This window comes from Hermetia illucens, chromosome 3, assembly GCF_905115235.1.
Source record: "Hermetia illucens chromosome 3, iHerIll2.2.curated.20191125, whole genome shotgun sequence".
Classification (NCBI taxonomy): Eukaryota; Metazoa; Arthropoda; class Insecta; order Diptera; family Stratiomyidae; genus Hermetia; species Hermetia illucens.
This window is the reverse complement of record NC_051851.1, coordinates 83,616,953-83,628,797: the sequence shown is the minus strand read 5'-3', so window position 1 is coordinate 83,628,797 and position 11,845 is coordinate 83,616,953. Positions and strand designations below refer to the sequence as shown.

The 11,845-nt window shown below is 36.4% G+C and overlaps 1 protein-coding gene across 1 annotated transcript in view; it reads left to right on the top strand.

Annotated features, from left to right (window-relative positions):
- The first annotated feature begins 2,385 nt into the window (after nucleotides 1-2,385).
- Nucleotides 2,386-11,845, top strand: part of LOC119653160 (homeobox protein Hmx) — a 58,800-nt gene continuing 49,340 nt past the window's right edge. The window contains exon 1 of the mRNA XM_038057701.1: nucleotides 2,386-3,630. Within this exon, the coding sequence (XP_037913629.1) occupies nucleotides 3,053-3,630 (578 nt within the window). The 5' untranslated portion in view covers nucleotides 2,386-3,052. The remainder of the gene's footprint in view (nucleotides 3,631-11,845) is intronic.

The following is an 11,845-nucleotide window of genomic DNA, read 5'->3' as shown; positions in this document are numbered from 1 at the left end:
CTTGTCTTAGACCGTTATTTAATTTGTCACTGAACCACAATTGGGTTCCTCTTTTTTCTTTTTTTAGATATAGAACGTCTAATGGTGGGCGTTATGATTTATTTATTTGATATGAAGATTTATATGATTAACCCCTTTCGCCCCTTTCATGTACAAAACTAAATCTAATTGCAATTTATTATTATTCTCTTATCGTTTGGCTATATTCCTTTGCCATATTACCTTGTTGTAGAGCTTTGCATTTTGAATCCAATTTCAAATTTACGGTATTAAACAGAATACACTAGGATGCCATCATTTTCTTGCAATCGTACCTAATTTCGACAGAAACTTTCTCCACCTATAAATAGCCAAATCCGAAAAATAACTAACTTGCAAACAACACTATTTGAGTCAAATTAGTCTTCTTTCTATTCTGGGAGAAAATTTGTTGGTTGGAAAAGTTTTGTTGGTTAGAAAAGATGCTTATCGTCCAGAGATGAAAAGGAAGCAACGAAAGTAGACTTATGCCGGCAAGCTTCGTTTACCACTTAAGTGAACAGGAGGGGTGGGAATATTATATCATGAAATGGGGCAGATTTGCAAATTGTATATGTCTGGGAGGAGTATAAAATGAAACCAACCAAAAGAAGCTAACCATCGAAGGAATTTTCCTTATCTTCCACCTATTCTTGCGCCCTACTCTCAATTTCTCCCATTCCACGATTTTCATTCAACAACCCTCCCCACGAAATACAATCTTACTCACAAGTGGATGAAAATCAAAATCATTTCAAGAAATTTCCACAACACGATCTCAAATTTCCGACAATTTCACATCCATAGTAAAAAATGGTTGTTGAAACATCGCCATCGCCACTGTTGGGAAAATGCGCTTTGAATGATAAATGGATGAGGGAGCGGGGCATGCTTTCCTCAGAAATGTATCTTAAGAAAAGTCCTTCCCTGCTCCATATGTTTGTAGTGGAGCAATTGCCTCACTAATACACAGAACGAGGGAAAACACTAAGGGTGAGTGCAAAAAATAGGAAATCTGCGGAATGAATAGCGAAAATTCTCAATGCAGAAGGAATGAGGGACGAAAAATGTGAAGGGGTGGTATGTCATCTCATTATTTATATTATAATTACCTAAGAAGCGACAGTGCTTTCCTGGTGGCCAATAAAGATTTGCATAGTAATGCCCCTTTTGCCCTCGTTTCCAGCCATCAGCAGTCGGAGAATTGCATTGCGAATTTGCAATGGAATACGCTGAAAATCTTTATGCAAATGTGGAAGGCCGCGCGCGCCTCCTTATTCAGCATCCTGAAGGCAAGTGTAATAGCCCAGTCCCAGAAGACTACCAAAAGCCTGATAAGGCGAAGCAATTTAGGTAGCTGGAGGGTGAGTGAAATTCGAAAAGCTAAGATTATCGCTTCTCTCCACTCGACCCTTTAAGTAGAAATTTTTCTCACTTCACTGTCTTTCTTTAGCAGCCACTTGAATTTAGTGTTGTTGAAATTCCACATCGTTCCCGAGGGTGGAAGTATGGGAGTGCAGAGTTACCATGTTCATTGAAGTTTCTGTCAGGCGCATGCTATCTAGCTTGCAGAGAGAAAGATTTCGTTTTGAGAGAAATATTTTTTTCGATTTTTAGGGGGTGAAATTTGCCAGAGGGAACGCCTCCATTCGCGATTGGTTGACTGAACGGGTGCGAATTTCGAAAAGAAGTCACACCCCTAGGTGATCTACCCTTGTACGTTCAAGGTGGTGAATTTTTTCGTCCCTCGATTTACACAACTGTGTGTCTGCTGCTAGGGGTGAAAGAGAGTGAGGGTAGGAGTAGTTGAACGACCAATGCCCTGGGCCTATTATCGCAGCGGCGTTGCACACAATCGCACAGTTTGAATGAAAAGTGTTTGTTTATGTTGTTATAGGGTAGGCTTTTTAGAGGGGTGCAACCACTGGCTATTAACTTGTAGGTACTAAATTCAAACTAGGGTTGAGTATCGTTTTATTGTTTTTGCGTTCGCTAGCTACGAATAAAAGCGAAAGCGTATGGAAATATTCCTTTATAGTCGTTGAAAGGGACGGGGAAAAGTTGGCTGGGTGTAAGGAAGGTGGCGTGGAGAGAGGGTAAGATTCCAATAGGAGGAAATTTCATGGTAGAGAAAGAGAATCAGAGAAATAGAAACTTTTTTCTTCATTCGGTGCAAATGAGAGAATGGCGGCATGAGAGTTTTGAGTCTAGCGAAGCCATCCCTTCAATTGAATCACATGTAGTCCGTGTATATATTAAATACGTCTGCGTAATTGTGCATGGGGTTGGATTTTGTTTGGCGGCACTTTACATTATTTCGCACTGGTTTAGTTCGTTTTTGACTCATTCGTTCGCTCAGTACCACACACTATACTTTTGTGTATAATATCTTCGTATTTTTTTCCTTTCGTTGAGCATTTTGAATGAGCGTGTCCCAGAACGGAACGAGAACGGTAAAACGATTTCTCTGATTCTGGTGGTTATTTTTCACCCTAGTTATGTGAACCCGGGAAACAACCCCAGGGGTTAATCATATTGTCGCGCGGTGGCGGCGATTCAGAACGCGTTTAAAAGTGATACGTTGATGACGATCAGTGACTCGTAGACGTCGGGTAAATACTCGTGAAAATTCTTCTGAGATATCTAGTTCTAGAAGGAATTAAAGGACAATCTGTATTAGGATTTTTCTGAAAAATGGCGAGATAAGTGGTTTATCAACTAAAAAAAATTGTGCTATGATTTGCTGTTAAGACAAGATTGTGATTGAAATAAATGAATTAAGAAAAAGGACATAGAGTGATTAAGAAAAAATTGAACCATATGCTTGAGTGTTACACAGAATAAATACATAATTACCAAGTTTCTGTAACCTGCTGTATTTACTAATCGTCAGTTGTGTCAGGAGTGTGTAACAAACTTGTTTCCACTTAATCAAAAAATAAGTAAAAGTATTTAAAGAATGTCATCTACAAGCGATTTAGCTAAATAATTATTTCTTGCTGAATAATTTAATTGGAAAAAGGACACGCACATAATGTCATCTCCCGAAGTAGATGTGGATATAAGTGTTGTATCGAGCCCTGAGCCGAGTCCTCGGGGTCACGATAATCAAAGCCCAATTCGTTCAGAACCGCTCCCGTCGGCACTTTCCTCACCATCAGTGGTTACTTCCGCCTACAGTAGCATACCTAGTCAATCCATAGTCAATCAACATCATCATCTAAGTCATCACTTAAGTCATCATCCTGTGTTACAACATCACCCGGCTCTGAATAGTCTAAACCTCACAAATAGTTTTAATCATAGCATCGAATCGAGATTAAGTCCGCCAAAATCGCCAGCAACTGAACAGAGCAACAGTGGAAGCAGCAATGGAAGTGGCAATAACAATAATAATAATAACAGCAGTAGTAGTAACAATAATAGTGCGAAAACCTCAACCACAGCATCCAATGGCTACACCAGTTTTTCGATATCGAGTATACTGAGCCGGGCGGAACCGTGCAAAAAGAATATGTCAACGTCTGCAGCATCGGCGTTAGTGACGCCATTACCACAATTACCACAACCCGGCGCTGGCGGTGCGACGCAGGACGCAGCTATGTTGTCCAGGTAGGACCTTAGAAAAATAGATACGTGTCTGTGCCAAAATAAGTATCTTCACATACATTATTTCGCCCATTTCTCCTCGTTATCCTATTCAGAGATTACTCTAAGCCAGATGTTAATCTTCTCCGTACCAATCAATACTTTCAAGATGATTCCTGAGAATGGTTTTTGCAACTCTGATAGTAAAAGAGCAATTTAACAAAATGCATTCTTCATGTTCTTGTTATCTTTTAAATCTGGGCACTAAGAATTTAGGTCACATTGGACAGGGATGATTGTCCTGGCTAAACAAATGTGTGCCCCGATATAATTCCTATTTTGCCAAAATACACACCGTAATCCCTCATATTTGTCGCATGTCACAGTCTATTTGCTATGTTAATGGAGATATTTGCAAGGATAATAGTCGTTAATCTGCATATTATGCTGCCTCAGTTTAGGTTGTAGTTTGTTTTCAAAGAGAAAGAGAAAAGGAGTCAAGAGGTGCTTCACATATAGACATGCTGATAGGGGCGTTAAGATGGAACTTATTCGGCTGAATAGTATCTATTTTACTGAAATTTTCAGGAGGACTTATTAGAGTGCAGGTTGTTTTCGTGTTATTTTCGGTAATCTTAATATACTTTTTAGCGTATTATAGTAGTATCAAGTTTTGTTTGTTTCGTTTTCTAATCATACCTCCAAGCAATGCAGAACATTTTCACATTTGTCTTTGTACATATCCAGTCAATCTAGTTCAGCATTGAAAGCTTCTCAGGAGAGAGCGTTTGGTCCAAGTTATATTCATTAAAATGCTCAGAATGATTTATTTTAGATAGTTTTATTACAGTGAAACATAAAGTTCTTTCGCTTGGAAAAATACGGGAATCATGAAAATTATTTCCATTAAATAAGTATGTTTTCCTGACACTACTTTAATGTTTTCTGTATGAATGATTTTTTCAAAAAGTAAATCAAATAGCGGTTTTGAGATTAACAAAGACCATCTCTAAAGGTTTATAATTCCTAACTGAGATTCGGGATATTAATCGAGTAAATTCCTGATTTCAAGTGGTAAGAACTTTTCACTGAATCAAAATGTCGTTTACCTAACCAATTCACGAATCTCTGTAGATAAGTTTTTTAAAAAAATGTGTCGTTTTATTAATGATAAGGTTACAAAGTGTGATAAGTGTCGGTTATTCACTCATGACCTCATAGTAGCCTGACATGTGTAGATAATTTAATTTTTTTTACTTATAATTTTGTGAAACATTAGGGGCGTGGAAGATTTCAATTCAGATTCCACTTTAGCCTAGTTATCGCTTATTCTTTCAGAGAGGTTATATCTGCACAGGGTAACTTCCATTCGAAGCGCTGCCACGGAAAGTCAAGGATGGCCGATCAGAATATCCTTATTGGAGGAATATTGGTTAAGGAAGGATTGGTTTTTGGGCACAAGTTTTTGATTGCGGAAAGTATATGTTGGCAATTCAGGGACCTCCCATGCCCCCATCCTCAGTGCTTGTTGCAAAGAGGAAGGGTAGTTTTTCGGACCTAAAAATATATTTTTAGGTCGACTATGCCTGTAAATAGAAATCTCTTTATAATCAATGAACAATCTATGGCATGCTTCAAATTTCCAGAAATGTTCCACATGCAAAAAATGAACGATATTTTGGTTGCAAAATGGCCGGGTCAGGGGAATATATTTGTGCTATTTTACTGGCAGGCGAAAATTTTTGGTTTCAGTGATTTTCAGGATGAAAAGTAACGCTTCACAGTTCACATGATCGTTTCAATAAAAGGTTGACCAAATTCTGCGTGAAACATCAATTTGTTAGAAATCATCTAATTGCCACCGAACTCATCAAAAAGCTCTATAAGTGAGTGCATTTTAATTCGATTGTATTTTCGGGAGCAATTTGTCAGGGAAGGTTCAAGATGGATCACAAGAGAACAGAAACGGCAGCAAAGTTTTTGTTTTTGACATCAGTCCACATAGTTGAATTGAGTGACTAGAAAAATGTGAAAAAAATCCCAATCCCTATATTATTATATTTCGGAAATTTACTAGAAATCCCACTTGAGTATAAAAGTCGTATTATATATATATTAATATATAGAGTATCATACTGGTAAGTTTGGTGGAAGTCATATTGTTATTAACAAGGTTATAGCAGGTCAAAGTTGACTGCTTCGCGTAAATTTACTGCACCGAAATACGCCACATGTGTCAGTATCATATTAAGGTGAATAGTCTGATTTTCTTATTGGAGATACTTTACGAGCTTTGTACAAACAGAACTGTTGACCTCCCAGATATTCTCACATAAAAAATCTACAAAACCTTTTATATTTGAAGGAGCCTCCGGTTTTCCGAATTGTTTTATTTATTTGGATTGATCAATTGAGCTTCTTTGAATTGTTTTTTCTTTGTTTGTTCTTGGGTTGGTAGAAAAATACGAAAACATTTAAGTTTTTATTATTCAAAGATAAAACGCGAATTTTAAAGGAATTGGGAAGTGGTTTGCTACTTACCGCCATAATCAGAAAAATCAATCCAAATTCAAGAGAGTAAAGGCGATTTGGTAAAAGGGGCCCGGCATGCCAGTTAGAATTTCCTAAAATAGAGACGGTTCTTTGCAAGTGGTTTAACATTCACCGTTCAAAAAGCACTTACTTCGGCAGAATTGCTAAGGGAAATGCAAAAGTTGGGGATCAGAAAATTCAAACAGATTTTTCTGAAAAATTTCACTGGAAAGAGCCAAGTGAGTCAGGAAACTACTTCCAGGTAAAGCTCTGGAAGTACTTCACTTCCGCATCTAGTAAGAAGTTAGTTAGTAACTGCGAAAGCAAAGAAACTCTGGTGGTTTAAAAATGCTAAAAATTTGGTTTACAGAGCAGCCGATTGAGTGACGACTGAGGTTGCAGTTCATATTTGTTCCAAAGATGTGTACGTAAGTTTCGTAAAATCCTAAGCACTCAGTGACTTCCATCACAAGTACTTTTATTGCTTGACCATGTCCCATGCCATCCGAATATAACAAACTTGAAAGGCGTGGTAACGTGTTGCTTTTTACTAAACAGGAAGTTATCATACAGCCTGTGGATCAAAACCGCAATTAAATTGACAAAACTTTTTTTCAAGAAAAGCTAGTTGACCAATATTGTATGTTCAGACACGGATTTATTTGTGTATGGGCAAAAACTGAATCCAATTTTATCGGGAAATGCTGGGAAAATTTAATGACACTCGTTTCTAACTAAAAAGAAGAGAATGACGTTGTGTTTATTATTTTAAGATTAGAAGTGCAGGGCTGGAATGATTTACTAAACTCTCAAACAAGTTGGCTCAAAAGCAGCTAACCGTTTCCAATTTTATAATAAAAATAAAACAAAATGAATACAATTAGACTGTGCCTGTGAAGTTAGTGTTCCATTCTTATTTTTTCGATTGTTCTTTTCAATTATTCTGTTGTAGAATTTTATTTTAAAAATTTGAATATTTCGAAAATTGCGACAATTTTGTATTTTTGGATCGCTCGATCTCGTTACGCAGGTCTCCATCGTCACGGATGTTTGTATTCGTCTTTGTGCTTTTCTCGCTGCCGCAGATACATCATTTGCTCAGGATTAAGTGTGCCATAATGAAAGTGAACCACAACCTTACTGAAAATAAATTGTGAGAAAATACTAAAAGGAAAGAAGATACTGTGTGGGTGCGTAATATTGCATAAAGGAGTCAATAAATAACATAGCAATAATGCTGCTCAATGGCTGTTGTATAATGTCAACCCTCAGTCCTTTTATTGAGAACTTTAAAAGAGATTTTCAAAGAGTTTAGATTTGGGGTATAGCTATTTGCGCCAGATAAACTTTCGGAAGTACTTACAAAAAATCGAATCCAAATCAAGTTCAAATAGCTCTATGATCCGCGTATGTAGTCCCTGTGATTGCGGTTAGTCAGAAGTTTTCATTCTCAATGAAGTCATTTTCACGGTAGATTGCGATTGAAGCGAACACTTATTTATAACATTCTTGGAAACAATTTTGGCATTTTTTTTTACCTTTATTGGGTCCGAGGGACAATTCGAAGTGCTTGTCAAAATACAGCCGGCATTGAGTCATTTCAAGAGCCGGTGTTAATGGTTTCTTTAAAGAAAAAGTTAGTCCTATGTTTAACAAACTGTCATCTATTTTGACGCTGGTTTTGAGCGCGATGTTTTCTTTAGTTGTTGTTAGTTGTTGCAGAAAGAAAGGTATAAAGTTACCGGCTTAAAATTTTGCATACTTCAGTATTGAGTCCAGGAAATCAAAATTTGTTTTCGCTAAAAAAAATAAAAAAAAAACAAAATGGCAGCCATATTATTCGGATATTTCATCGTGAGAACGCAAATAGAGGTAGTTACACAGAGTAGTACGCAGGTTTTCCAAGTGACCTGCACCTAATTTACCAGAAATATTTGAAGAAAGAGTTTTGATCAAAATCTGCTGCACACACCCAAATTTCGCTGTAAATTTTAGATTTTGACAATTTGACAAGCTTTTGAACACAGTGTTTTCGCATCTTTGATTGGAAAGTGCTCACAAATTACCAATTTGTTTATATTTCTTCAGCTTTAGTTACATGTAGTTGGAGTTTCCTGAAAATAGGCGCATGTTAGGCTATAATAATTGGAGATAATTTGAAATAATTCTATACAATCTTTAATAAATCCTTTAAGGTTAAACATGGAAAAATTAGAAATAGGGAAATTGGGAAAGACGAAAGAAATTCAGAGCAGTTATTAAAAGCAATTAAGCGGAGGCGGACTTCTTGTGTCTTTCGGAAAGGCTTTTTTTTTAAAAAAAAGATGTTCATTTAAAAAAGAAAAAGAGGCTATTTCTTACAAATTTTATGCTGACAGAAAAATGATTATAGAAGGTTAAACAATCGCTTATAGTAAATATCTACTTCAAAACATCATTATTGAGTGTGGAGTGTGTTTCTCAGCTAATCTTTAAATCTAAAAATCTCCTACCGATTTTATTAATTCATTCCTATAAATTCTTCGAGACTTCCTTCATTTGTGAGATCAGAACTTTGTGTTTGGAGTCGAACGACCTGCTGTTTTTCAATGATAGTTTGAATCTTAAAGCTAACTAATAGCTTTGTTGTTAATATTTTGGAAAGAGGGCCGGTCAACTAAATATTTATATTTGTGGGTTGGAAAATGCTTCCCAAGATAAGACAACTACACCAAAAATAGCGCAATCCGTACTTAACAGCGTATTTTTAAAAATTGATTTTCGCGACCTAAAATTTTTAGTTTAAAACAGATAAACAGATTAAACAGAAACCTGTAAGAATTATACTTGACTCCGTGGACTACAAAGGGGAAAAATGATTTGGCTGTTCAATCGTAATTAACGTTTTAATAATTATGTTTCCAGGTATGGACAATATTTCCAATATTTCGCAACTATTTATAGTTGCCATTATCCCCTAAGTAGACATACCCGATTAACCACGTTTATTTTATTCATCTACTCTCTTCCTCTACAGCATAGCATTTTATTGATTCTTTTCACCCGAAATTCCTAATTCTAGAAGTATCTATTTTTGAAAATTATATCTATTAATCTCCAATTTTTTTAAATAAATAATTGCATGCTATTACTGTTGGTGAAGTGCTATTGCTGCTACTTGGGGCGACTGGATGGACTTCATAGATAATGAGAAGTCGAATTGATGGTTGCGACCTAGAGAGATTAACTGTGTCCCATTGCAATTGAATGCAATAGGCGAAAGTGGTCAATTGGAAAAAACGACAGCTTGAAAGCGAAGTGGTGCTTTAGAAAAAAATTGAGTTAGTTCCATGCATTTTCGGATTTCCTTTTTCTATTCGCATGCATTTTCTTTTTATTTAACAGCTCTTTTTCTGAGAAGCACAGTGCTCCTTTCAGAGGGATCTTGGAGAAGAGGGCTTTCACTTCGCAGGGTATTAACATTTCGTCTTTTGAAATTTCCACTTTTTTGGTCGCATGTGCTGTCTAGATCGTTTTTGTACAAGTAAACTTGACTTTGTGACTTTTAGATTTATCTAATTAGGGGATCTGCTGGGATCGAAAATATCTGTAGTGGGTGAACTTTATTTGATAAAGTATCTTTTTCTGAAGTAACATTTATTTTATTAATGTTACATATTACAATTTAAAAGGACTGAGTTTCCACGTGGAGTACCAAGTTTAATAATTTAATGATGTTGTTGGCTAATTAGAAGTAATCGAATGGTTGTGTATTAGAAATAAAAAAGGACGGGATCTAGGTTAGAAGATATTTGTTTAGGGAGTGAGAAATATTGGAAATGGTGTTACCTACTAATGTAGAGGACTACTTTATCACTCTTTGATCACTGTTGTAAAAATTGTGGACTACTGTTGGACTTCAAACTGCTATATGGTTTGATTTTAGCCGGAGGAATTCTCCCCAATAATCTCAAATTTCAGGCATTACGCAACTGGGATATAATTGATATTTTTGAAAGAAACGATAATATACTCAATGATGGAAGCTGGCTCAGAGGGAGCGATGGCGTAGGCCAGGACCCCCGACAAATTTTAAGGATATCGAATTGATGGATCTTGGCATAAAACTGGAATGTCAAGGAGAATTATAGTGAATTATAGGTAGTTTTCAGAACTGTTAATTCATTTTCTAATTTAGATTATAACTTAGGAGGAAATTTATAATATAATTCCCGAAAATATCTTGTAAAGTTACGTTGCTCACGCAAGGAAAGAACCAGAGTTTTGTTTCAAAGAACTAACCAACTTTTCGACGGTTGGAATATAGATCTATGAAATCATGAGTATTTTTTCCGCTTGTACAGATCTCTGGCAATTCAACTTCAATTTCAACTAGATACAATCGATTTTTTGAGTATTACACTATGGCTTTGTAGCTATTTTTTTGAAGAAAGAGTAGCTATTTTGTTGTCACTTTTCGTCGTAATTTGATTTAAAAACCACCCAACAGTTGGCACTAATAATGCCGAATTAGACGGATTTCGATTTCTATCCGATTGGAGGTGACTGTTATTTGGCCTTTTGGTATTCAAAAATGGTAATTTATATTCTTTTCCGGAATCAGCTGAATTTAGAAAATTGTTGACGAAATTAGCAAAAAGTCACCCACTGTTTAGCAAAAATCAATGTGCTCGCGACAATAAAAAAGGCTTATGAAAAACTAAGAATATAATAAAACTACCAAGTAAGAAGGATTCCTCTTTTGGACTCTATGAAATATTAAATCAGCAATTAGGGAGGTTATTAAACTATGACTCTAAAATCTCTTATCTCAAAGACTAAAAGCTTTGTCAAAAACCACAAATGAAGCAATGAATTCAAGGAAACTATTAAAAAGATAAATTTATTCAGTTCTTTTTGGGTAGTCCAAACGGAAATTAAGAATATTAATGAGTAAAAAACTGTCGGTAAAAATATCAAAAATTGCAATGGTTGACAAGGCAAACACTGCAGAACATGACAAAATGATGGCTATTTGTATCTTAACAGCTCAACAGTTACTGTGTAACATTCGTGAAGAAGTACATGCTCGATTTTGGATTAAAAACGGTGGCAAATATGCCTGAAATGGGTCTAATTTTACCAGGTAGCATTGATGTGGGAATGGGGTCTTGGACTGCAGCTTGGGCTTTTAATCGACCTAACGGCGTTCGAAATTGGCCCAACTGTACGGGCTTGGTCGGAGGAAATCAACGAGTGTCGTATCGCACAAGCAAGCAGGACGAACAGTGAATAATCAAAAGGGGACATAATTCTGAAGGAGAAAGCTTTGGGCGGCTATTTGGAGCCGGTGACATAGAGTGGAAACCCCAAATATCCATCAGGAATGACTGATTACCATGAAAAAATAAATATTAACGTTACCGTATAAAAATTTCAACGCATTTTCTTCGAAATCTACTGGACCGATTTTTATTAACCAACAATAAGAAAGATCCGTCGTAAAAAAATTTATATCAAAATCGACGCAGGGTTCTAGCCCAGAACAGATTGGTTCGTGTGCAAGGAACAGAGAAAGAATTAGCCCGTTTCTCGATCAAGAGGTTGGCGGACTCAGGACCTCCCCACATCCTTAAACCCAAAGTTAGAATTTTAAGTATCGCGGTTTCAATGGGGATACATGGTTGTCAAATGAGAAATAGTGTGCCGAACACACCTGCGCCTTAAC